This window comes from Astatotilapia calliptera, chromosome 23, assembly GCF_900246225.1.
Source record: "Astatotilapia calliptera chromosome 23, fAstCal1.2, whole genome shotgun sequence".
NCBI classification, from domain to species: domain Eukaryota; kingdom Metazoa; phylum Chordata; class Actinopteri; order Cichliformes; family Cichlidae; genus Astatotilapia; species Astatotilapia calliptera.
The window spans coordinates 22,555,310-22,581,736 of NC_039323.1; the positions used below are offsets into that span (position 1 = coordinate 22,555,310).

The window sequence follows — 26,427 nt, forward strand, 5'->3', positions numbered from 1 at the left end:
GAGTTAGCTTTTCACAGGAGTGCATATATGTACAGTTATAATGGTGGATGTTATATTTAACATAGCGAGAGTTTCAAATAATGAGGTCAGTGTCAGTGTAATCAAAACCTCAGATTTTTTAACTACTGTGATGGCACAGATTTAGAAAATATATGATTAATGACAGAAGATATGGTCATACCAGGCTCACAGCTCTGGCTGTGGGTACAGAAGCTCCACCCATGTGCTATCAAACCTTCTGCTTATGAGGGGCAGCCAATCACAAAACAGTTGGCTTAAAGGGAGAAAGAACAGCTCGTTTCAGGCAGGATCAACTGACGGGCTGCATAAAGGCCATGAATGTGATAAATATGGATTATTTTGAACAGTTAATCATGCAAAGCCACTCTAGTAGAGTCCAACAATGGAGCTGGATATGAGTGTAATAGAGCTCCCTTTAAGTTGATGTCCTGAGTAGAGTTGAAACTCCAAGCCAAAGGCTAAGCTGATGAGTTCCTAGACTTGATTTCACAGCATAGTACTGGGCATTTGTTAAAAGGGAAACTACTCTGGAGTTGTGCAGGTGTAGCTTCCAATATGTCTTAAAATCAGCCTTTTTCACATAAATAATAATGCTGATGAGTAGAGGAACCAGACACAGCATACAAGTGATACACCATTTATTAGATTATCTCACACATCCATTTTTCCCCATACCAGGTTTCCTTCAGTGCATTTCAGAGACCTGCAAGACAACCAGCAGAATCCAAAAACTAGGAGGATGTCAAAACCGTTAGTAAAAGTGCTCAGTCGAAGTCTCGACGTCAAGCATTGATTTAAAAAAAAAAAAGAAAAAAGAAAAAGAAATCAAACACACGTTAACAATACATACATCATTGCATTGGTCAGATAAGTAGGTGATGAGTGCCGTGCTCCTTGCTGGATGGCACACGCACATGAAGAGTTTACATAAGGCACCGAGATTTGAAGGGGGTAGCTTATCAATGGCAGGGTGGCTTTCTGCTCTCAGAACGTGTTGCTTTAGCAGGGAGGCGATACATACAGGATATCATGTATACATCACAGCACGGTAGAGTGGAATCAAAGAGGAAAACAAACACTGATTGAACATGAAGTACTCAAAGTGACTCCAGAAATAAGAAGGGCAAGCTCGGGGATGGACACACATTTAAAGAAAATATTTATTTACATTACAAAAGGAAGCAAATTTGGTTAAAAGCTTTCACAACAGACATTAGGAAATTTAAGTGAGTTTGCAATCATGCTGCAGGACTTTTCCAAACACTGCAAAACCACAAAGAAAAAAGGCAAAAGACATGAAGAGTGGCATAGCATTTTTTTTGTCCTTTTAAGAAGCATTCACCTGCGACTGAATCATTTAATTATTTAATAAAATTTGCTAATTTTCAGTCTACAACATGCTGTTCCAGCAACGTGAACTTGTCAAAAAAAAACAAACAAAAACGAAACCCACATCAATATTAGCATTCAGCATTAAATTGAGAGCTGAAGCTTTGAAAGGAAACTTTTTGTGTTTCTAAAGGAATTTATAGTGATCATCAACAAGGGCGTACACTGACTAAACTTGGCGTTAAATTCAGTGTACGTGTTGGCTGGTTACATGCTCATTTAGCTCTTTTAAAACACCGTTTTTTGGTCTGACCTACTTACCTAAAACTCTGCATCATAGTTGCTCACGAATGCACTACTAAGCACTTACAATGGGGAGTGTCAATGTGCAAGTTTTGTTCTTTTAGTGGTCTGTCTTCTTGAGAATTATTTAGCTTGTAAAGTGCAATTGCTGAATAGTGCCACAAGGTGGTGCCTCCTTCTGCTGTACAGACCTGAGGGGTGTACTATGAAGCAAGATGAAAGGATAACAAGCTAAGTTTAGCCTAAAGTCAAAGTCTTCAGCATCACAAAGGTGTGTGTGTGCGGGGGGGGGGGGGGGGGGGGGGGGGGGTTTCAAACTGGATAAATCACCATGGCAACTTATGCCAAACAACCTGGTGTGGAGCAGGTTATTTTCAGAGCAGCGCTAATCTTAGCTATTGGCTCATCTCAGCTATTAGCTAATGTCAGCGATGTGCTAATCTGTTGCCATTAATAACTGTTAAAATGAAAACGTGATAAAGTAGGGAAGAAAGAAATGAGAGAAACACCCTTCAGCCTTGCCAGGGGTTGATGTTGTGTGTCCACCAGAGGGCACTCTGCAACTTCCCGCTGGCAACGTATTGGAAGCCACAAACAATAACCAACTGATCCAAGCAGACTGTAACAGAGTAATCCATTACTTGTGACAATAAAACAAGATTATTTTTGAACTGCAATGCCCTTAGTAACGGCTAATAAACAATCATACATAAACATTAGGGAAATCTCAAGAAAAACTAACCAATATATCAGATTATTTAAGTCATGAAATCCAATAACGTTCGAAGGTTAACAAAGTTGATTAGTACAACAGATGATCTGTGAACGTGTTTTTAGGTTGTTGAACTTGCTTTGTTGTACACCCCTCTGGAAATGTACGGTTGATGTTAAGGAAACCTCGTGGCACAATGCATTACTGAGGAAATGTTGCACAAACACAGCACCCACTACTGGACACGGTAACTATTTGGAACTGTTGGAGAATTTTACCCATCACCAAACCCTAAGATAGATCTGCTTACAGCTTAAAGGGGAGCTTGAACTAAATTTTTATGATTTAAACCCCCCCCCCCCAAAAAAAAACCCTAATAGAGTCATAGTGATGCCACCAAGGACATCTTAGGCTTCTTACGCACACCTGGAAACCCCAGGCAACCTCTCGTCACTGGGGGAGGGGGGCATATTTCCAAACTGCTTGGGGAGTGGTTCCCAGCAGTTGCAAGGTAAAACTGATCGCAAAGCGATATAGGGTGCTGCACCAATAACCTCTTTGTTATTGCTTCGGTGAAAGGTCGTGAGTAGTTGGTGCAAAGAAACGTTGGGTGTTATCCAAACAGTCTCCCAACTACTCTCTGAGTGAAACTACGAATTGAGAATGTGATGCAAACCGGAAATAGACACCGTTCAAATTCAAAGTAAAAGTACGCCTTATTACTGAAAACATGTTTTAAAGGACTCAACTTCCACCTTGAGGGTGAGCGGTCTCTATTACAGGCTTGTTTTGCACTCTTCATAGTTTCACTACTGCTCAGAGAGCCATTGCAAAGTGTTTGCAGACAAGTTGGTGTCTTCCAAGCAAACTATAAGCAACATGTTAGAAACTAAAGCAGTTCTAGTGCACCTTCTTTGCAACTGCCAGCACCACCTACCAACTGGTGGTTGCCATCAGGTTGCCAACCTGTCTCTAGGCCTATATGACTGGGGCCTTTCCTTCAGAGTGACAAGATAAATAAATGTATAAAATGAGAGTAAACACATTAAACGCAGTGCAGTCTACAGTAAACAGTGAGTGAATTCAGTGTTCAGTATTCAGATGCTGTTATTTTTTAATTTTTAGTACTTTTCTTTAAATCTGTCATTTTAAAGTACGTAAATTTCTGTAAGCACTGCTCAATGTGCTATTTTATGTATATACTCTGGGAAATTGCCCCGTTTAATAATTACTCTGGGAGGCATCCACTAAATGTTTCTGTACTGCTCAGATCAAAACACCACGAGTAAGTAAATACATCCAGTGACAGAGGGAATGACTTCTGTTTTATCAGCTCAAATACACAGATTCAGCTTTATGAGATGTATTCTCCAGTTACTTGGGGATTTTCTTTCCTATTTAAAGAAGATATTCACCAAAAGTCCCTTTATCCTCAGGTGAGACCACAGTTTAAAAAGAGGAGAAGAAGAAGAAACCATATCCAGGCGGATCATCCGAGTCCAAACAGAGTATCATTCATCAGATCATCTTAAGGCTGTGTAAATAGAGTACCATTACCTGTACAAGAATATGTTTTCATTGACATTAGATTATTTAAAAAAAAAAAAAACCCTAATCTGCAGTACAAAAACTTGTACTCTTCCTGAACATCATGTGAGAGATTCGAGAACACCTTCGGTCATGCCGTCTCGGTCCTTCTCCCCCCTCAGCGTCGCATTCGTCTGTACGTCAGTGCAGGTCATGCTTGTCATTTCATAACCAACGGCCACATGCGTGTGTGCACGCAGACACACTCCGGCACACTCACAAACACACACACACACACACACTCCTGAATCTACAATATCAACATCCAAGATAGGAGAGGGCTGAAGAAACTAGGATTTGAATGTAGAGTTTTTCCAAAGTGGCTTGTGATAAACCCAACCTTCACCCTGCAGGAGGAGAGACGAGAGTCAGTGTGGCATCACGTATCAGTGATAATGAAGCGTCTGCAGTGAGATAGCATAATTGTTTACCCTGATAAAGTTAGACAAAACACCAGACTGTTAAGTTGAGGCTGCAAAGTATTTGATTTCAACATTTTTGCCAAACAATGGGCATCAAACTAATGTGTGGAAACTCCTCTGAGAAGTTTTTTTTTTTTTTTTTTTTTTAACTCATGCAATTCAAATATTTTGTGTATATAAGTTGTAAGATCTTCAATGTGGCAGTTATATGATTCAATATGACTTCCTATGCAGTAAATACCAGCTGCTGTATCAGCAGAAACCTAATAAATCACCACTGCTCACCTCTCTGTCAAAGTATCGGGTCCTCCAGGGGGTTTCTGTCTCGACACGGTGCCTCTCTTCTGTCCGCTGCCTCTCCTCGAGGACCGTCTTATGCTCAGTGGCTTTCTCGACGTCTTTCTGCCGTAAAGCCTCGGTCACGTGCTGCCACAGGCGCCTGCAAAGGATCGAAATGTTTCAGCAAACGCTATTAAATACACTGCAAGTTCGCTCCTTCAACTTCAATTTCATCTGACCTGGATTCAGTCGGTCCTTGCTTCTCTACTGGCCGCACGTGCTTCTTCGTCACAGGCAGCCTGGTGACGTCGACCACCCTCGTCTCTCCGTTAGTGAAGCTGAACTCCAAGACGCCGTTCCACTCGCCCTGTACGCGGCACACCACTGCATTGGTGGAGTTGTGCTTCACCTCTGCTGTTACCCTAAACGTGTGGTAGGAGGACCGAATTAATACAAACATGCAATTTTGAGGATTTGTTTAGATATAAACGCCCATCTTGGACACTTATTTTAAAGAGCTGCAGAACTGGCAATCAAAAACTCGTCTTACTGCCAACATCCCCAACTAGTCGCATCAGATGGCCGACCCTCCCAGAGTCTGGTTCTGCTGGAGGTTTCTGAATGTTAAAAGGGAGTTTTTCCTTCCCACTGTTGCCAAAACGCTTGGTCATGGGGTTATAGGATTATCTGTTTTCTTTGTATTACCGTAGGATCCTTACCTTACAACATAAAGCTCCTTGAGGGAACTGTTGTTGTGATTTGGTGCTATATAAATAAAACTGAATTAAATTGAATACTGTCATAGTATTGCTAGTAGTTCACCTGGTCACATAGTCAAGTTCGGTTCATTTAGAGAGCACATTTCATTGAATGAATGAAAGCATCGTCTCAATGACCAAATAAGGTCACCTCTGGGGGTTTTTCTGCTTTTCAGTTTGAAGTTAAACTTTTTTGTTTTCCAAGAAACGAAGCAGTAACTGCTTGGAAGTTGTTGCACTTTGGTGGTAAATAAAATTGAGCATCATCAGCATAACAACATAACTTTCTGAAAATGGATCCCAATGGGCAAAAAGGAACACAAGCTCATAATCTGATACGATTCAAACCACATATATTGATATAATGACAATCATTGCAACCACATTAAATACATTTCTTTTACTTCTTGTTGTGGATATAAAAACTAAGACTTACTTGTGTAATTTGCCTCCATAAAAGGGTTTAGTCTGGAAAGTAATGACTGCCGAGTAACCCGACTTGGCGCAGTTGATGGTGACTTTGCCGCCAAGTTCCACCCAGGGAACGGTGAGGATGGAGCGAGCATAAGCGCAGGGCAGCGTGAAGGTGTACTCCTCATCGTGCTCCAGCAAATACAGACAACCTGGAAGAATAAATACAGAAACAAGAGTTACAAGGTTTCTGCCAGTTGTAACAAAGAGATATGAGGGGTGTACTATGTAATGTATTACCCAGCAACAATAAATAAGAATACAGTCGAATCTTTCTTTTGTCTTTTTCCACCCTGTGGTATTAATAATGATAGAAATATCCAGGAAAATACTCAACCAAGTCTGAAATGTTAGTATTGCAACAGCCCTACCGCAGAAATGGTCAAAAGGAGCCTGCAGCCCAACAAGGATGACGGCAGGTTTAGGTCAAATGGTGATGGAAATGGTTTTAACTTTGTTCTTTTCAGCAGCTGGTTGACTGATAAACAACATCAAGAGCAGCTGGATCTCACAGGTCGGCTGTACCACTTAATTTTGATGCTGCCACCTGGTGACGGTAAACAGCAATGGCATGTAGACGACAGTCTGCAAAGCTGTGCACAGCCTCTGCACAATACCGACGCACAACCACGACACTTCCCTTATTTGTCTGTACTGGGTGACAGAGGAAATGACAGAGATGCTTCTGTGGTTGAGGCCCTACACAGTAAAGTACAAACATGTCCTGTCCTACATTTTTATTAACAAGGACAAGAGAGAAATACTTTTATTAAGAAATGCATTAATAGTCAAATGAGAATGTACACCAACTATGACACCTGATACACCAGAATTTAGTCCTAAATTAATTACACTGCTGCTTTTGGTAATAAGAGGGCTTTAAGATAAAACTAAAACCAAACTGAGGAGTAAGGGAGTTGGGGGCACCTCACTTCTATTGTCAGTTACAGCTGTGTATGGAAAGGCTTTTTTGGCCCTGCGGCCTCGAGGTCTGAGGAGGAGGTGAGATAGCGACTTGCCAGCTCCACAGCACACATCATGATATTGTGCACGTGAGAAGAGAGCAGGTAACTTGCCAGAACTCAGCATGCTCCACCTGAGCCAAACAGATTACTTCCAGCAGTGAAAACACATCTGAGGCGGGCCATCTCTTGCTTTCTGCTACACGTGAGAAGTGAGAACTTTAGATAAGAAGCCAACCTGATTCTGCTGACGCCATCTCGAGTTCATGTGTGAAAACATCTAATGTTTCCAATGCAGCGCGCCCCTGAACTTTTTTAGACATCCAATCGAGGTGCAGGTGAGAATTAAAATGGGGAGAAGTCAGATCAGACAATAAATGCTCTACACTCTCTCTTTATTCAGCAAAGCCTGTGTGAATGAGAGTGTAGAGGAGCTAACCCCCCGCTGCACTCGCTGCTGGTGAGCGGGCCTCCTACATGTGCTCTATGTGTAAAACCAGCTCGTGTTTCCACTCCTGCTGCCAACCTCGCAGAACACAGTTTTTTTAAAAATTGTGCTGCCTTACCTTCCCCCACCATCGATACCCCAATGGACATGCCCATGAACTTGCTCTTGGTCCACACATGTGTGTTCACACACATCCGCCTCTCCTGGCATTCGGCGTAGAAACCAGACACAGGGGGATGATGGGAAACCTGCTCCGCCACAAAGCGCACTTGGTAGGAGTCCTGGCTGGAAGCAGTGGGGTCGGGGCTTCCCTGTGAAGGCTCCTTGGAGGCGTCTGGTCTCTTGGGCACCTTCCAGGAGCAGTGGAAGGTCTCGCCAATGATGGGGTTGTAGGGTTTTTTGGCAATGGCGCCTTTGCGGCCCTCGTGGAAGGAGGTGAGGTAGTACTCCACAAACCGGACCATGCGGTCCTCCGGACTGCTGCCGTCTGTGATGGTCACAAAGAGATCCGGATGGGACATGAAGTCTGCGTACATCTCCAGCAGAGAGCGCTTCTCGAGAATGAAGGTGGGGAGGACCACCTACAAGTAAAATGGACAAGAGAAGAGATTTTAAATCACATCTTCTGGAACATACTGCATTAACAAACTGAGTCTGAGGATGCTTCTAAATTAGCTCAGGTTAGGCAGAAAAATATAGTGCAATGAGGAAGTGAAAAGACGTAGACAGGACGTGACCCTGCGGATCATGGGGTGTTTACTAGAGTTCCAGCTGAGGTAAGCCAGCGGACCCATGAGATAAATCAGAAACTCAAGAGCAGGATATCGAACTACGGGAACAAACTGACACTGAAAGATAAGAGTGTCAGCGTAAGCCTCGGGTCAGGGTGTTTAAGCACGTGTCCTTGACAACTAATTACCAAGAATGAGGAGCTTACTTCAACCATGACTCCTTATCCTGCCTCAAAATGTGGTTTTTAAACAGCTTCAATTACTTTCATGGGCGGCTTTAATTCGAATACAGCACCGTGCTACTAGATATCAGCCTCATCACAGGCTGATATTTAATAAGCATTTAACTGTGACAAATATCTGTTGCTGTCTGCATAGACAGAAATTCACATTTAACAATTACATTTTCATTGATCAGCCTTCCTGTTCTACAGGCAGCAACACATCAGGCCACGATCTAAAGAAACAGCTGAGAAACAAAGTCAGTCAAAGTCAGTTCTCATCCCAGGAAGGAATATTGTTCATCTGGATGTTGCTTTTTCACTGGGACAAATGTTTTGTCACTAGATCTGCAAAATGACCAAACTATAGGGATATAACTTTTTCCACATAGGACCAGGTAGGTCTGTGTTACTTTTTTGTTCCTTAATAAATGATTTAAAGAATTTAAAAGCTACATTTTGTATTTACTCAGATTATCTTTGTCTAATATTAAAATTTGTCTGATCTAAAACATGCAAGTCTGTCAAATATGCAAAAAAAGAAAAATCAGGAAGGTGGCAGATACTTTTTCACAACAGATGCAGGCAATAACCAACATGTCAGTGTTAAGCCATAGTTCTTTCTATTTTCTGTTAAACAGCTAAGTTACAAAGCACCAGTACACCAGTATCAGCGTCTTTGACCGTTACTGGACCATAAGGACTGATCAGGACACAATGACTGCAGTAAATGATGTTGATCTTTTTGTGTTACATTAGAAAAGTTTGCAGGGTTTGTTTTTTTTATAATGATGCATGAAAAGCACAGGAGGATTTATTTGAAAAAAGAAAAAAGAAAAAAACAACCTAAGAAGTGAAAGGCAGTGTTTCTGTGTAACAGTTGCTGAGTCAAGGCTGAAATACGTGTGGAACAATCTTACCACATACTTTTAACTGTGTATCAGTACACTGTTAAAAAATGGCTTATTTAGCTGCAGATGAACATGGTGTGAACTCCTCATTTTGGTTTATTCTTTACCAGAATTCTGTGAAATTGCATTCAAAACCAATCAAAAGGGAATCTTGGCAGCATTTCACGCCTCACTGTGACGCAATGTGCTTTGAACTCTGTGTTTATTGATACAAGAAACTCCTCTCGCTCCGGGAAAATCCTCCTCTGTTACAGCCAAGCGAGCCTTATCAAAGACCCGTTCGTGCTGGCGTCTCAGAGGGATTGTTTTTGCTGATATGGGAACTTGACCTACCCGCGTGAGGTCCATCCCCAGCTTCAGCTGCGACAGCAGGTGTAGGATGACGCTCCGTTCCTCCTCCACGGCACCCAGGTCCTCCTCCTTGTCCGTAAAGGAGTCCTCCAATTCATCCTCTGCATCTATGTCTTCCTGTTCCTGTGAGGAGAGAGGAGGGAAGAAATTAAAGTTTTTTTGTATGACTGATTTTAAAACGAGGCAGTCTCACAGAGCATTAACAGAAAACTGCAACAAGCATGACACAGATAACCTCTCCCCTCTCCCAGTCTTACCCCGGAGAAGTTGCAGGACTCGGGGCTGCTGAGCTCCAAGCGGTTCCCCTCCAGCGGGCCCTCACCTGTCGCGAAGCTGCCCAGAGAGCTGCTGCCATTCTTCAGGATGTCGGGCAGTTTGGGCTCCAGCCACTCAATGGTGGGTCCTGCAGTGGACGGGGAGTGCACAGGTGCAGGTTCAGAGGTACTCATGGTCCTACCCCTCCCTCCCACCCGACCGAGGCCCCCCTACATGCACAGGTAGCGCTAAGCTCGGCCCACCATTTACCGCACGGCGCCCCGCAATCGCCTTGCAGCTGACCGGGCAGAGCTTCTGCTCCTCAGAGAGCTGCCGTCGACCAAAAGAGTGTAACCCAACTCCTCCGTGAAGACAGGTATCAGGATACTCTGGAAGCATCCCCCACCCCGATTGGCTAAACCCTCTCAGTATGGCATCCCCCCCCTCCGCCCCCTTTAAAAGTACGTATAGCAGCGGACAGATCTAATTCAAATTCACCTTGTGCGTCAGAAGACTTAATCTGATTGGCTGCTGTGGCGAGTCCGGCCTGATGAAATATACATCGAGTAACGAGATCCGCTGTGGAAAAAGTGGGACGAGTTTTCCGGCATTTTAACAAAAGATCAGCGAGTCTCCTCTCCTTCACCTTACTGTATGATTTTTAATGTGAAGCTTAAAAACAGAGCTGTCCTCGAGGTGCTGCGGATGGATATTTAACCATCTGAGATCCAATTACCAGCGAGACAGGTGGTACAAACGGGGACAGGTGACCCCATCAATAATGCAGAATAATTCCAGTGTCCGGCCAAACTAACCGCCTAGATTGGGTGCAGACACTGCATGAGCAAGACTATGATTTGTTCTTAGGATTGCGTGCCCAGTAGAGACATAAATATTTAACACCCACTTCCCAAACATCATGTATTTACTGAACTTAAAATTTAACTTGAGTTTATATAGAATTTATTTAACCCTTTATTGAACCCATGGTCAATTTTACTGGTAAATATAAAGGGTTGGTCAATAAAGGGATAAGATGGAGGTGGTGCAGAGGGACAGTGTTTGGGACGACTCAGTACCACAGTAGCAGGTGATTTTGACCATAAAGCACCACGAGGGACTCAAAATTACGTCAAAACTACAATTGACAGGTGGCCAGAGGTTCCTTCAAGTTGAACAGGTGTGTTTCCTTCCCATTGTCACCAAGGGCTTGCTTATAGGGGGTCATATGATTGTTGGGGGTTTGTGTACTATTGTAGAGTCTTTACACTACAAAATAAAGCCCCTTGAGACAAAGTTGGAATTTAGTGCTATATGAGTTCAACTAAATAAAGTTGCGTGTCCATGCTGCCTGAACACAATACAGCAATAGAAACCATGTCAAATGTGCAAACTGAGAAAGAAAATGTTTCTATGTTCTATGAATAAAATGCAGGTTTATGAGGTTTGCAGATCATTTTACAAGCCGTCCCACCTTTGTAAGTATTCTGTTTGTAGAAACTCGTGCTGGCCAAAAGCTCTCTGACTGCCAGCCTGGGTCCAGATGAACTAAACTGAGTTTGAGCTTTTAGTGTACCATCATTAATTAGCACACCCTTAACGTAATCCAGGTACTTTAACATATACAGTTCAACTTACGTGTTGTTACCTTTTGTGACAAACACAAAAGGTAACAACAACAACCCACCACATCCCTCCACGTACCTCCTAGGGAGCTTCTCTGTCGGGCCACCTGCTGCAGGTGGAGGATGTGCAGGCACTCATTGAGGCAGTTCATGGTGGCCATGGAAGTGGCCTTGAGCATCAGCAGGTCCTGGTCCAGGGGGGAAAGGCCAGGAGTCGCAGGTAGGCCCTCAATGCCCTGCATCAGGTCTTTGTGCTGACCCTGGGCTTGGCTCATCATCTGGAAATACAAGGATGTCGTGGTTATTTTTAATAAGGGCAAAGCCTCACAGGACCGTGATTAACTACCTGTGCAGGCAGCTCTGCTGATTTTGACTCAGTGCCTTTGTTTAACTATCACGTTCTGATTAATTCAAGGGAAAAACATATTTACACCTTGCTGATTAGAACAAAAACCTGCTGTATCCCACTCAAGTTAAATAAACATGAGAGTGCCCCCTTGTGGACAATCTGCAGCATTAAACTGGCTCAGAGAGAGACTACTAAAGCTCATGACTAAACAAATCTCAGTGAGCTAAAGTCCTGCTCTAAAGCGCCTCTTAAATATTTCACATTCACCGCTGCGTGCCTTGTAGGAACTAAATGTTTCTTGTACTTTTTGCTTGTACTTGGCCTCGAGTTTAAACTTTAATGAAACATTGTAGTGAGTGCCAGCACTGCTTTCTGTCTGCTCATCTTGTCCAAACACGGCGCCTTCATCCAGTCTTTTTAATCATCATAAAATGTAGCACGCAACTAGCGTCCCTTGGGATTTAGCCCCCACTGTTTGTGTCTTGGCTAAAAGTTCCCCCCAATCGGTGAGTTATGACTTCTTCAGATCAAAGTGTACCTCTCTTGCGTCCATCAGGTGGTCGGGCAGCAGGGACCTCTTACTGGAGTAGGCCGACGAGCCTCTGACCTGCGACCAGCCAAACAAAGAGGCGGGGTTTTGGCTGTGCCGGCGCATGGACATCGGGGAGCTGCCGCTGCCCTGAGACGCCGTGGAGTAACTCCGGGACTTTGACGGAGGCTGACTCTGAGGAACGGAGACCAGCACAGTCATTACATTTATGGGTCAGCGCAGTGTTTCTAGCTATAAATGAGACGGGGTGTATTGCACTACCATATTGTTTTTTCAAAATAAAAGCTTTCAAAAACATTTTATAAGCAGTGTAAACTACTGATATTTATCAGGCTTTTTCATGGCCCCTGAACTCCATACTGTTTCCTCAATTTGTAAGCATACGTAAACAAACAAAAAGTTGTTTTTTTTAAATGCCGGACTAACAGCACAAAACATGCTGAAAGTATATTATTTTATAAAACACTTTTTATTTTATTTTAGTAAAAGGGAAAAAATCCTGTTATGTTTTTGGGTTTGTTTTTTTTTCCATTTTTTTTTTTGAATCTCCAAAACTGGCCCGAACCTTTGGTTCAGTTTTATTTATATAGTCAAATCAACAATTGCCTAAAGGTGCGTCATACTGTAAGATAAAGACACAAAGAAATAATACAAAGAAAACAGAAAACAGACAATCATATGACCCCTATGACCAACTTAAAAACTTAAAAGTCCAAACTTCTAATTTTTCAAAGCTGTCATTGGGCCTGGATCACCGTCTTTACCAGGCCAGCTCCGGCTCCCAGGCTCTGTGGTTTATAGCACTTAAAAACATTTTTCTTATATTTTTGCACATCTTTGCTCATTTTTCCTAAACGTGGCCACCTCCAGACCATTAAAATGGGCCACGGGCTGCACAGCAATCTGGAGATCAATATCCAGATCAATACTGCTGCTTGCTGCACTTACAAACAGGCTGGAAGCTGATATTTCTTTACATAAACACCGATACTGTTCTAACTCTGTTGGATTGCCTCCTTTGGCACATGTGAAAGGAAAACAGGAAACTGTCACATCCACTCATGAGTCATAGATTTTGCTGAGGAAGTTTTTACAACACCCTAACAGTTTTAATACCAAAGTACTGTCCGGCTGTTTCACTGCTGCACATTTATTGACAGATCAGCAGCCATTTAAGGGCCTTTAGAGCCTAAAGGTGTGCAGCAGCATGGGTTTTCTGCTCCAATAACCAAAAAAGACTAATGAAAGAGCATTGTGTCACTGCTCATCAGCGCAGAAAAAAAATGATGATTTTGACTTTGACAATGATGTCAAAGATGGACTTTGAAGTAAAACATAGCTGTTCATGGTTTACAAGCCTTTAAAGACAGACAGGACTGACTGAGCTGCTGTCTCTGGAGTGCACATTTCACATCGGATGAGTTTTCCAGGTTTTTACTATAAACTTCTTTTTTTTTTAAAAATCTGCAAATATGCTAATATGCAAATCTAGATAAAGATCCTGGACATGAAGGTAAAGTACAAAGCTTCATGCATCAAGGCAGCCATACGCCTTTAGCTTTTATTTTGTAAGCACACCGAGTTTTGAGCTTATGAAAATGTGTTTTCTGCACAGTCATCACTGCTCGCAGACACAAATATCTGCACAAACTGCTCACACAGCTGCAGACGCATTATCTGATAAGAGCTTACAAAGCAAACTTTAGCACGATTTCATGCCAGTCAGACTTCCTTCTCTTTCCTTGTTGCTTTAGTGGTGCTTCTGTGGGCTTACAACATTGTCACTTCTCTCTCTGCTTTCACGTGTTTCCTTACAGAAAAATGGTGGTGTGCCCGTCTACAAACTGCATGCAGCGATCACGACCCTTCTAATTTAGAATCGGTTAGATTTAGTAAGAAACACACAGATCGGCCATTACCTGAGCCATAAATCTGATGGCGATTTTGACTCATCCTTTCAAGGATAAGAATATTTCCACAGACATAATGAGTGCAATGAACTCATTGTTATGTTCAAGAAATCAGTTTGTGACATCGTGTGTTAATCTTCTCAAAGCAGCCATGAGTTGATGAGTACACTGTGGTTATAATTTTTGCTGCAACCAAATGTTGCAGCAAAAATTGAGACTCATCAGATCAGGCAATGTTTTTCCAGTCTTCTATTGTTCAATTTTGGCAAACATGTGTGAACCGCAACCTCAGTTGCCAACAGGACAAGAACCAGATGTGGTCTTCTGCTGCTGGTGAGATGCTCTTCTGCATACCTTGCTTGTAACAAGTGATTGTTTTGAGTTACTATTGTATTCCTATGAGCCTGAAGCAGTCGGGATATTTTCCCTCTCTGATCATTCTCTGTAAACCCAGGAATTGGCTGTATGGGAAAATCCCAGCAGATCAGTAGACCAACAAACCAAGCAACATTCAAAATCACTTAAATCACCTTCTTGCTGATGCTCAGTTTGAACCTCAGCAGGCCATCCTGACCATACTCTATGTGTCTAAATGCATTGAGCAGCTGTCATGTGATTGGCTAATAGGATACCTCTATTAACAAGCAGTCATCTGATATATGGGGTTTTCTCTGTATTATTGTGGAGTCTTTACGTCTGTGAAGGTTCTCAGTCTTCCAGGTCATCGTAGTCCAAGGAGCTTGGAAAGAAAAGCGTGGAGTCTTCACCTTACAATATAAAGTGCCTTGAGGTGACTGTTGTGGTTATTTGGTGCTACACAAACAAAATTGAATTGAACTGAACTACTGTGTCATTATATCCAACAAAAGTGTAACAGGCAGCCTGCCTCAACTGATTTTTATTTTTGACTTTTTTGTTTTTATCTTAATTATGCTTCTTCTTTTAAAGATAAATTTTTAAAACTATATATTCTTGACAGAAGAATGATCCAGTGTAAACCAACCATGGTACAAATTATGGTCATGTGCCTCTTTTCAGGTATAAACACACTCGGCACTGTCAGTCTTACCTTCCCCATGGCCTCTGTGTGGTGCTGCGTGCAGATCTGTAGCCTGCTGACCCAGTGCTGCCTCTCTTTGGCATCAGAGGCTGACACACACACACACACACACACACACACACACACACACACACACACACACACACACACACACACAGGAGAAGAAGAACACAACCTTGTTACAGTAACTCTACAGTAATCATACTCAGCATTGATTCCTGTGTGCTTCTGCATCACCGGCAGCAGATAATGGAAAAACATCCAGATCAATACAGCAGGAACAAGATGGAAGTTAATGAGAGCAAGGCTGAGCTTTAAAACAAAGAAAAGAAAAAGTAGAATGGAGGCATCAATAAAAGGTGGAGAGCTCAGGAAGGAGCACAGAAGCACCAGCTAAAGCCAAATTAACTTAGAGCACTCATGGCTGCCAGATCCTCACCCCTGAGCTTGTACTGCTCCCCACTGATGGCATTGACAGTGAAGGTATGCGAGTCCTCATCACTCGGGGAAATGACGGCCCCCGCCAAAGGGAGCATGCCACGGGGCTTCTGTGGCCGTGACTGCTCATTGACAAAATACTCAAGCAGGCCCGCCTCGTTGTTCAAGACAAAGAACCTGAAATCAAACAACACTGGCTTAGTCTGCTGTCCATGATATGACTTTTTATCACAGTCACACCTTACATTTTTGTTTGGTAAGTTAGAAACACATAAACACACACACAAAGGTACTTTGTCCCTATAAAACTGTAAGGTCTTTAATGCTCATTGAGATGACTTATGTCACATGAAGTTGGGTCAGAACTCACCTGTACTGCCAGCCTGTCACCAGGTTGGTATATTTCATCAGGTAGCCATCAATATTCTCCATGTGATCGCTGGTATTATGGGGCAAAAGGAGACACTCATAAAATGATACAGGCTGTGAGCACACGCCCATAAACACAGCAAGGTAAATACACAATTCAATCACAGAGCATTCCTCTGACTCAGCTTGTATACCTGAGAACCAAATACACACTTAAACACTACTGAAAAAGAGTAGGTTGTTGTGCTGTCCGGGTCAACGAAGTGCTCCTGACAACACTAAATTAGCTGCTAGCGGAACAAACTAACCTGTACTGCCAGCTTTTGGCACTCGCTCTCCCCGAGCTCGGGGTCCTGTTCTGGGGATATACATCCAGCTTGCCTTCGTTTTCCGTGATTCGGATCGTCGTGGTTTCCCCTTGCATAGTCACTAGCAACGACACCTCCTCTGGACGCAGCTTGCTAGCGCTAAGCTAACCTGTAAAGCCAGCCAAGTCTACAGAGCTGATTTTTTTTAAAGGACGGAGTCTCTCTTACTGGGAGGTCATCGCTTAACGAAAAGCACCACCGAACAGGCTACACACGCTGGACTGACAACTGGCCGATGACAGCTGAAAAAACATGGTCTGATCTACTGGAACTGGGAGTAGCTAACAGACTGCTAGCTAGCCTGATATTTACTGGCTTCGGTTGGGGACACGGTCATGTGACTCACCTTACAGGAGCGTTTCCGCATTGAGATATATAAGATATGTAAAAATATAATCATTTATGATAAACAAAAAATCCATCCAACCAAAAAAGAAAACAAACAATAACAACAAAAAAACGTAAAAGAGGCGTAAATGGTTAAAAAAAATTTGAGGGGATTAAAAAGCCGCAATCTAAAACGGAAATAAATGTTTTACATAATAATTTTATAAAATATTATCAGATTTTGTGTATTAAGTAACAAGAAAGAACAACAAATAAATTAGTTTTTTGTTATTTTTATACTGACTGGTAAGTATTATCTGAAAGAAGGAATTATAACCTTAAAAACATTTATAATATATTTTTGCATTGTTGTAGGTGAAAAATAAAGTGAATAAATAATTACACAAATAGGCCACATATTATCCATATTTGTTCCCACTAATTTATTATTTGATATTTTTTGTATACGCTGAACATGTGCAGACAAGTACAACTTTAAAGATATTAAACAGATGCGTTTTGTGTGTATAAATATTTTGACAAATATGTAAAAATGTTTGATAGCCAGGAGTGTTCAATGATGGGCTGAATCATATTTATTTAAAAAGAAACGCGTTATTAATCTGCTTTGTTTTTAATGTTTTTCATACCTCGTTTTTAAATATAATGTATAAGCTAATTTACGTGTTAAATTAATTAGGGGTGTAGTGGTTTTGTTTTTTAAGCGGCATCCTTTGTTAGCAAGAGCTTTATTTTGAAAAGCCCAATGACCGGAAGCGCCTTTAAAATACGCTTTTGTTATCATGAGGTAGTAATGTGACTGGCGGTATCCCATATTTCCCGATAATATTAAATAATAACTGGCCTTTAAAACGTTCGCTTTAATATAGCGGACTTGTTGCTGTTGCATGCAGTCACCTTTAAACTCGAACCTGAATATGGGCTATGAAGCTTTCAAAAACAGTGGAGATGTCTAAACGGTGGAGATGCGTGGAGAAGGCTTTGCTGCTTATGAACTGCACATAATAAGAGGTGTAGCCGTGACAGTAAGGGCGTGGTAAGAGAGTAGCAGCGTTTTCAGGGCGTATAAGGAAGTTAAAGACTGGGGAGTAAAGGACAACAGGCTGTATTTGCAAAGCGCTCACTGTCGGAGTTTCTACTTTTAAAAATGCCCGGAAAGAAAGTTTGCATCGTTGGATCTGGAAACTGGTAACGTTTTTCTGTATCTTTTTGCCTCTTTTAGAAGTAGGAGTTCCCTTTTTTCAGCCAACTGAAAACTGATCGCTGATTTGGTCGTTTACTGGTTGCAAACCCGCTGTATTCATAATCTAATAGGCTTATCTTTACCTCTGTCCTGCACATCAGAAAGGAAGATCTGGAGCTGTTATTTACAGCCTTCCTCGATTGCTTCTAAAGAGCTGTTCGTGTAGTAGCATCCTGCTTTCTAAAATAAGGGTCTTGCAAAATAAAATCCATACACTCCTGTAGAGTACCTGTACGGAGTACCTGTGAGTACCTTTTGTGGTTCTAACTCTTGGGACTACAAAGAGTTCTCCCTTAAGGGCATGTTCCTGGAAGAAGTCCAATTCCAAGCCTAAGCATGCTTTTTTAGCCTTTTCAGGAACATGCCGTACTTTGTGTACTCACTTAATTCCCAGAGCTTCAACCTGTGGTTTTGGGTTAGGCTCAGTCCTGGCTCTCTAACCTGATCTTTGTCCCTCCCTCAGGGGTTCTGCCATTGCCAAAATTATCGGGCACAATGTCAAAGCTTCCAACCGCTTTGACCCAATGGTGAACATGTGGGTCTATGAAGAAATGATTGACGGGAAGAAATTGACAGAGATCATCAACACCGAGCATGAAAATGTCAAGTATCTACCAGGCCACAAGCTGCCCAAGAATGTGGTAAGTGCAACAGTTACAGAAGCATCATCTGTAGATTATGCAGTCCGGTTTGCTAATTACCGCAATCTTGAAGCACACGACATTGCACCGATAAGATTATTTAACTTTTTTAAAAGGAACAATGCAGTTTGACATGGTTCCAATACCATTGTTAATTTCCTGCCCTTGTCCCTTGTTGGTCTTTTACATTCACAATGCTCAAACAGCATAAAACTGCAATGCACTGTAATACACAGAGATACAATACATACACATACTGAAAAAATATAGCGTAAGAAAGATACATTAATAAATTAATACAATTAACCAACCTTTGACCTTTACTCTAAAAGATTTGATATCTGTAATCAAATTGATTTCAATTAGGAGTGTGTTTCATAGCTGCTGACCGTCCATATTTAGATCTGTGGTGTGGTATTTTACAGTTATGATTCACAATCCTCCTCTTACTGTTTTGTTATTGAATGCAACTAGAAAGACATCCTGGGGCCAGACTATTTATACACTCGAAAACTAATTTAAGAAAATACAAATGAGTGCATTATATTTCATTAAAATGTGAGAATAATGCCACCAAACTGGCTTTTGAGACATTATTTGCAGTCTTTGGTTGTATAAAGTTACCACATGCTTAATTATAGATCATTAAACTTGAGTTCAAACTGTCATAGAATATGAAAAATTAGAAAATATCATGGAATCTATAAATAACTAAGCTGCTGCAGTGGGTATGCAGTGTCATCTTTAAATAGTTCAGATTACGGTGCGCTCCTTAATAAGATGGAGGTCAGAAATGTATTCTATGGAACACCCACCTTACTCGAACTTCCCACTCGGGAAGTCAGCGCAGACCAACATACCCAAAGTTACTAATCCAAGATGTTGGCACTGAACCTAAACTGTAGTAAAACTGTAAACTTTTAATCTGTGCTGTCACTGTTGTGTGTTTTTTGACTCACTCAGAGCACTTCTCAGGCTCTGTTTATGGCTGTGTTTTAAGTGCAAAAACATAAGAATTATGCTGAATTGCTAGTGATGTCTGAATAGCTCCACCTTGATAAGAATTTTTTTCAAACCTGTTCTTCCTGTTTTTTTGGTTTTTCTGGAACGTGCTAACTCAGGAGAGACATAATTCCCAAGTTCCAACATCAAGTTCCAAGTGGAACGCTGCATTAGTCATAATTATCTTTGCATTATTCCTTACATGCTTATTAAATATTTACCAACGTTAATGAAAAACGATATACCGCAGATACATACTGCCGTAAATTAGCATTAAACTAGTATATATATCAGTGTACAGTGATATATACGGTTGTGGTCAGAAGTTTACATCCACTCGTCATGGGCATGAATATCATGGTCATTTGGGGCTTTTAATGATTTCTCTGACCTGCCGTTTTTCCAGAGTGGATTGAGTGTACAGCATACATCTTTAATCACTTAAAAAAAAGAATTGGGTGAAAAGTTTGAATTTATTTGGATTTTATACAGGGTCTGTTAGTCATGATTGATCATTGGTGATCATGACTGGGCCTTGGCTTTGTTAAGAATTTGTACAACCCTCAGCAACACATATTAAAAGATTTAAGTGAATACATGTATATATTTAAGTCTGTATGTATACTTTTGATCCTGTGTGGGTTAGAGGAAATCCAAAATGAAGTGTCTTGCATACTGGCACTGTATGATTTGGTTCTGTATGAGGACTAACATGCTGTTGTCGGCTCACTAGGTGGCTGTTCCAGACATCACAGAAGCTGTTAAAGGAGCAAAGATCCTCGTCTTTGTAATCCCGCACCAATTCATTGGGAAACTCTGTGATCAGATGAAACCTCACATCGCAGAGGGAGCTATCGGGATATCACTCATCAAAGTAAGACCCTGTGACTGTTCATGTCACATTTTCTGCCAGCATAAAAGGGGAAACAGTATCCTAACCACAGCTTCTTATTTTTCTGCGGTCATGGCATCATGAGTTTTTTGTATATAATACAATATAATACAGAGACAATCACATCCTGTATGTGTCACCATCATCTCAAGGCCAAAAGCCCATTCAGGGTAGAGGTTATGTTTTAAATTGTTGATTATTGTCATCCAGGGCATTGATGAGGGACCGGAAGGACTGACGCTAATCTCAGACATCATCCGAGAGAAACTACAGATTGACGTCAGCGTCCTGATGGGAGCCAACATCGCCAGCGAGGTGGCGGATGAGAAGTTCTGTGAAACCACCATCGGTTAGATACTTTGTACAGCACATGTGTAGATAAGTTGCAGAGGAGGTTTTGTGGTGGTCAGACAAGCTAGTGCACAGTTACTTCCTGTTTTAAGTGTTGCTGGAGCAATTTAGCACTCTATGTTTAATAAACTTCATTCACTACAGGAGCAAGAAATGAGGCAAACGGCCACATCTTCAAAGAACTGATGCAGACTCCCAACTTTCGCATCGCTGTCGTGCGGGAGAGTGACACAGTGGAGCTCTGTGGAGCCTTAAAGGTAAACGGATGTTTCCATAGTCAAATTCTCCTTGTATAATGGAAAACCTTAAAATGTTTGCCCCCTTCCCCTCATGCATTACTAGAATATTGTGGCGGTCGGCGCTGGATTCTGTGATGGCCTCGACTGTGGCGACAACACCAAAGCGGCGGTAATCAGGCTTGGCCTGATGGAAATGGTTGCCTTTGCCAAAATTTTCTGCAAAGGCTCAGTGAGCTCTACAACCTTCCTTGAAAGCTGCGGCGTGGCCGACCTCATCACAACCTGCTACGGTGGACGAAACCGGAAGGTCGCAGAGGCCTTCGTCAGAACGTCCAAGGTGAGTCAGAGAGGACAGTCCATCGCAATTATTGTTTTTCAAATAAGAGGAATATAAGTTACAAAAATCCAAATCCAAAGGGTAACTAAATGTTAATTATTACAATGTAAATCAAATATCTACTATTAGTATTAAGAGGAAAAAATCAAAGTTATTGAAGTGCACTACTGTGCAGTTTCAAAGGTCTTTTTTTATATAAACATTTAGCTTTAACTGTTCAGGAATTACAGCTTTTTTCTTTTTACACATAGTGCCGCATTTTCTGAGACTCAAAAGTAATTAAACAGTTGACTGTTGAGCAGTTTCAGAGACATGTGAGTGTTGTTCACATTTGCATTTCACTCAAACTCTCGATATAATGTTAAAACAGATACTAATGTAAATGAGGGAGGTCATCACTAACCTGGGAAAAAAATCAGAGAGACAGCAAAAACTGTCGTAGTGTCCAAATCAACAATCTGGTTCAGCAACACCAAAAACCCTCAAAGCTCACAGAAGATAACTGAAGTGGATGATGACAGAATTATTTCCATCGTTGAGAAAAACATCTTAATGGCATCTAACTAAGTCAAGAACACTATAGAGGAGGTACTTATATCATTGTCAAAGTTTACAAGCAAAACGTGCCTTTATGAATCGAGATACAGAGAATTTACAGGTGGTTTGCACAAAGAACAATAAACCCAGATTAGACTTTGCCAGAAAACATCTTGAATAGCCCGCGCAGTTCTGGAAACTATGATGAACTTGTAGTAGAACAATAAAAAGAGAAAGGTGTGTATGATTAGAGAAGCAGCTCATGATCTGAAGAATACTACATCATCTATCAAACATTGTGGTGCTCATGGTGTGGTAAGGGCATGAACTGGTTCACTGGTGTTTATTGATGATGTGCCTACTGATAGAAGCGGCAGGATTAATTGTGAAGTGTACGAGGCTCTACTCCCTGCGAGGATACAACCAAATGCTGCAAAACTGTTCAACCCCAAGTTAAAACCCAAGAGTCTCACAGGCAAATAAATAGATCTTCAATAACCAAGTCAGTCACCTAATCTCAACTGAACCAAGCAGCCTTTCAGTTATTAAATACAAAACTGAGGGCAGAGAGACCCACAAACAACAGCAGCTGAAGGTGGGTGAAGTAAAGTTCTGGCAGAGCGACTCGAGAGGAATTTCCAAGTATTAAAAACAATCCTTGTTGGTCCATGTTGGTTTCTACAATTGAGACTGAGCCTGTGAAAATCGGGGACTGTATTAAAAAGGAAAACAAAGTTTTGTTTTCTTTTAATGGCTGTTTTTTCTGAACATTTAATGCAAAAAAAACTTAAACCTCTTGAATTAAAGCTGGAAGTCTGGACTGATTCATTCAAAATCCACTGTTGAGGTGCAGCATTTTTATCTTGAGGAAAAGTGGCCCCCGTTGGGTTTACTCTATGAATAATTGAAGTGTACACAGAGGTAGCGTGCACACGCTATCTTTGATTTGGGTCATGGACGCAGTGAAGGAAGAAGTTTAAGGGCTCTAACCAAATATTTGCTGGGCAGTCTTTATATCCCCCTCGCTCACAGCAGTGATCATCGCGGCTCAGTTCATCTCACTGTCGCCTTCTTAGTGACTTTTCTGCTAGATTTAGCTCCCTTTCAAAGCCCCTTAGAAGCAGTTTTGCTTGTCTGCTGCTTGCAGAGCTCACTCTCTGGAGACCAAAGAATGGTATCCGGGACAGCCCTGAAAAGCTTACTGCCATCAACACAATAGATCTCTATCTGTGTGTCCTTTTTGTCAACATACTTGGTTGCTCAGCCTACACTTTTATGTTTGCTCATGCAGTCTATCGCTGAGCTGGAGGCAGAAATGCTCAATGGCCAGAAGCTCCAGGGTCCGCAGACCTCCGCGGAGGTCTACAAGATCTTAAAAAAGAGGGACATGGTCAACAAGTAAGTCCACTAATCCTTTTACGTACAGTTACGTCTTTGTTTTATTGTTTTATATTAGCAGAACCAGTTTCCAGTCTGCTGGGTACGCCTTCATTACATTAATGGTTCAAGTCGGGCTGAATATTTACTCTGGCTGTGCTCTTCGAAGATTGGGATCGAAGTTATAAATCACAATTATGTTCTTGAAGTTTTGGTATTACCGGCAGCATGAAATCTAAATGAAACTAATAAGAATTATCAGCATTCCTGCTATCTGTAATTACCTGCAAACTGCAGTATAAACAGCCATAGTCCACACAAGCGCGCACACACACACACACACACACACACACACACACAAGTGTTTTCACTTATATCGCCTGATTACACCTCTGATTAGACCAGCAGCTGTGGGCTCATTTTTATCTTGAACCTGTCTCGGACAATAAAGGATATTAAAATCATTTATTTTTTTATAGCCAGCAGCTTGTTTTGTTCCTGTTCCTTGACCTACAAACAGTTCATTTGCAGTGTCCTCACATCAACATGCAATAAACTTTGAGTCTCCTTCCTTCTGCAGGTTTCCTTTGTTCGCAGCCGTCTACCAGATCTGCTTTGAGGGCAGACAGGTGAAAGAGTTCATCACCTGTCTGCAGAACCACCCCGAGCACTTGTAAAGTAAACGGGGTCTGCAGACATGCTCACTGCTGCTCCTTCAGTAGAGATTTACTACCACTAGAGGGCGGAAGAGAATCATCAGAGAAACGCACAATTTAACAAAACGATGACAACCCAGGGCACTTCATATTATCTCCGTCAGTGTCATTTAATCATGGCTCTTGCACAATATTTTCGCAGCATTTTATTATAAGTTTTGGGTTTTGCTTTTTTGCTTTTTACCAATTTTGGTTTTTTTTTAAACGTTGTGTGGCGTTAATTTCATTTGAAACTGTGGCAGGGATAAACTACCATCAAAGGCAGACCACTCCATTTGTACTACTGCCAGAATCTGTCAGTAACTATTGTCGTATGTCACTACAGGATGTCTGTTTGTAACCTGAAAATCCAGCATATTCTTTTTTAACTCTGTATGTGGAGGTGGGTTTTTTTGGGGTTTTTTTGTTTTTTTTTCAATAAAACCATTCATAACAAACAGTCTTGTCATTTCTTGTTGAAATGGGAAGCTGGTATCCTGTCCTGTGTCTGCAGCTTTGTGACTGAGTGGTGTTTTAGATCCCACCGTCAGTCTGTGTTGGGCTGAAAGTGATTCCCAGGAGAGCTGCAGTAACCCAGTGTGAGAGAGCAGATTAAAGAACAAACGCCATCCTTGTCCCTACATTTCAACCCTGTTATAGGGCAGACCGGTGAAACCTTTGATATTCTTTCAACTGTCTATGTCCATCTGCTTCCCATCCCTGTTTATCTCTGTAACATGTCCATATAAGTCACATATTATGTCTCTAGTCTCTGTTTATGTATTTATTACCTTAAAGATACAATCTGTATTTTTTAAAGGATACTGAACTTGTAGATATGCACAGATTAGCGTGTAATTACATCTTCCAACAAACTGACGCATCCTCATAAATGTGTTTATGGGTGCCTGTAGCTCAGGACGTAGAGCAGATTCTCTGGTAATCAGAAGGTTGGTGGTTTGATCCCTGGCTTCTCCAGTCTGCATGCTACTGCCTGATAATAACCCCAAATTGTTCTCTGATGTGTGTGAAGGTTAGATAGGAAAGTGCTTGTATGACTGGGTGAACTAGGTAAGTTGTATAAAAGTGCTTTGCGTGCTCAGATAGATTAGAGAAGCGCTAAAGAATCAGTACATTTACATGCATGCATAGGAGCAGGTTTGCAGTTTATGGGAGCCACCACCATATTTTCATTATTGTTATTTTTTTTGACATTTAAGTTTTTATTGATTTTGCAACATGTATAAGAGAGAGAGAAAAAACAAACAAACAAAAAACACAAGAAAACTGCTGGTGTGCACCCCTGCCCTTACAAGTCTAAAAGAAAGAAAAGAGAAACTAACTAACAGTGGGTTCCAAGAGAAGAAACACAGAAATGGGCAAATAAAAATGACGGTAAAGTAACATTTGGACCGGTGGTCACAGTTAATAATCCTTCAGATTATGATAATATGGTCATGATTTCCTGTTTGCTTCAGATAGCTCCAAAAGTAGTCCCAATGTTCATCTTTATCTTCTGTATCGTTTTTAAGTTTATTCAGCATGGACTCATGGGAAGCAGTCTCTGCCATCCACCACCATATTTTAATAAAGCGGGCTGGAAGGACATCACCCTTTACACTAATGGTGTTTTATGTATGTAGCTTGAGACCAGCCACATACATATTGCACTAAAAGCTGAGGTGAAGGAATACCATCATAGGTTTCTGGTGTTGTGGACAGGCTGATACATTTATGCCTGCACCTTCTGACTCAAGATATGAAAGACCATACCCATGTTTTATCACAGGAGAAGGGGTCCCCTTCACCAACGAAACGAAAACATGAATGAAAGGTACACCACCGGTTTCTTTGTAAAATGACCTCAAGCGTCAGCTTCAGAAATGAAATCAGGGTTTTAACAAATGAAAACATGTATAAACTTGCTTATTTATTTCTGATATTATTGTCACAGTAACTTATTGTCAGCAGATTAGATATGTGACCCTCTCATTTCTGGACAGCTGAGAAGGAGCCTGCTAAACAACAACCATTTAAAAACTATAAGCTGTTATTAAGAGCTAACGTATGCCATATTAGGCTCAGGATACAAAATACCACTTTACCTTTGATAAACAGTTTGATTACGTTCTTAAATCATAATCATAACTTCATTCAGTAAGTGTCAGAGTCGAACAATGTTGTATCCACCTAAAAGAAAGTTTCACTAAGGTTGGTTAGCAGAGGCTAACAGTAGCTAACAGCGACAAAAACAGTAGCACTTACAGACATTTCAGCACATACTCAACAACTCACCTCAGAAGTTGGACTTCTTTTATAAAGTTTTACAGTCTCT

General features: G+C 41.5%; 2 protein-coding genes across 2 annotated transcripts; one reads left to right on the plus strand and one right to left on the minus strand.

Annotated features, from left to right (window-relative positions):
- Positions 1-642: 642 nt before the first annotated feature.
- Positions 643-16,789, minus strand: LOC113016247 (oxysterol-binding protein-related protein 11). Its single transcript, XM_026158940.1, has 13 exons — positions 16,371-16,789; positions 16,064-16,132; positions 15,695-15,870; positions 15,265-15,344; positions 12,274-12,459; positions 11,466-11,664; positions 9,764-9,909; positions 9,489-9,629; positions 7,411-7,873; positions 5,848-6,034; positions 4,893-5,075; positions 4,660-4,813; positions 643-4,299 (listed from the first exon to the last, which is right to left on the minus strand). The coding sequence occupies exons 1-13, from the start codon at positions 16,484-16,486 to the stop codon at positions 4,243-4,245; spliced, it is 2,157 nt and encodes a 718-aa protein (XP_026014725.1). The 5' UTR covers positions 16,487-16,789; the 3' UTR covers positions 643-4,242.
- Positions 16,790-17,529: 740 nt separating this feature from the next.
- LOC113016705 (glycerol-3-phosphate dehydrogenase 1-like protein) lies at positions 17,530-24,542 on the plus strand. Its single transcript, XM_026159754.1, has 8 exons — positions 17,530-17,966; positions 18,485-18,662; positions 20,398-20,538; positions 20,767-20,905; positions 21,052-21,164; positions 21,250-21,483; positions 23,312-23,418; positions 23,978-24,542. Exons 1-8 carry the CDS (start codon positions 17,926-17,928, stop codon positions 24,072-24,074), a joined length of 1,050 nt encoding a protein of 349 aa, XP_026015539.1. The 5' UTR covers positions 17,530-17,925; the 3' UTR covers positions 24,075-24,542.
- Positions 24,543-26,427: the final 1,885 nt, after the last annotated feature.

What these genes read in the sequence shown, in the direction of transcription:
- LOC113016247 (XM_026158940.1), bottom strand. Translation starts at nt 16,486, where the DNA reads ATGCAAGGGGAAACCACGACGATCCGAATCACGGAAAACGAAGGCAAG. An exon ending in GGAGCAGTACAAGCTCAGGG is followed by an intron (nt 15,345 to 15,694) that starts GTGAGGATCTGG and finishes TGTGTGTGTCAG; the next exon opens with CCTCTGATGCCAAAGAGAGG. An exon ending in ACACAGAGGCCATGGGGAAG is followed by an intron (nt 12,460 to 15,264) that starts GTAAGACTGACA and finishes TCCGTTCCTCAG; the next exon opens with AGTCAGCCTCCGTCAAAGTC.
- LOC113016705 (XM_026159754.1), top strand. Translation starts at nt 17,926, where the DNA reads ATGCCCGGAAAGAAAGTTTGCATCGTTGGATCTGGAAACTG. An exon ending in ACAAGCTGCCCAAGAATGTG is followed by an intron (nt 18,663 to 20,397) that starts GTAAGTGCAACA and finishes TCGGCTCACTAG; the next exon opens with GTGGCTGTTCCAGACATCAC. An exon ending in AAGAGGGACATGGTCAACAA is followed by an intron (nt 23,419 to 23,977) that starts GTAAGTCCACTA and finishes TTCCTTCTGCAG; the next exon opens with GTTTCCTTTGTTCGCAGCCG.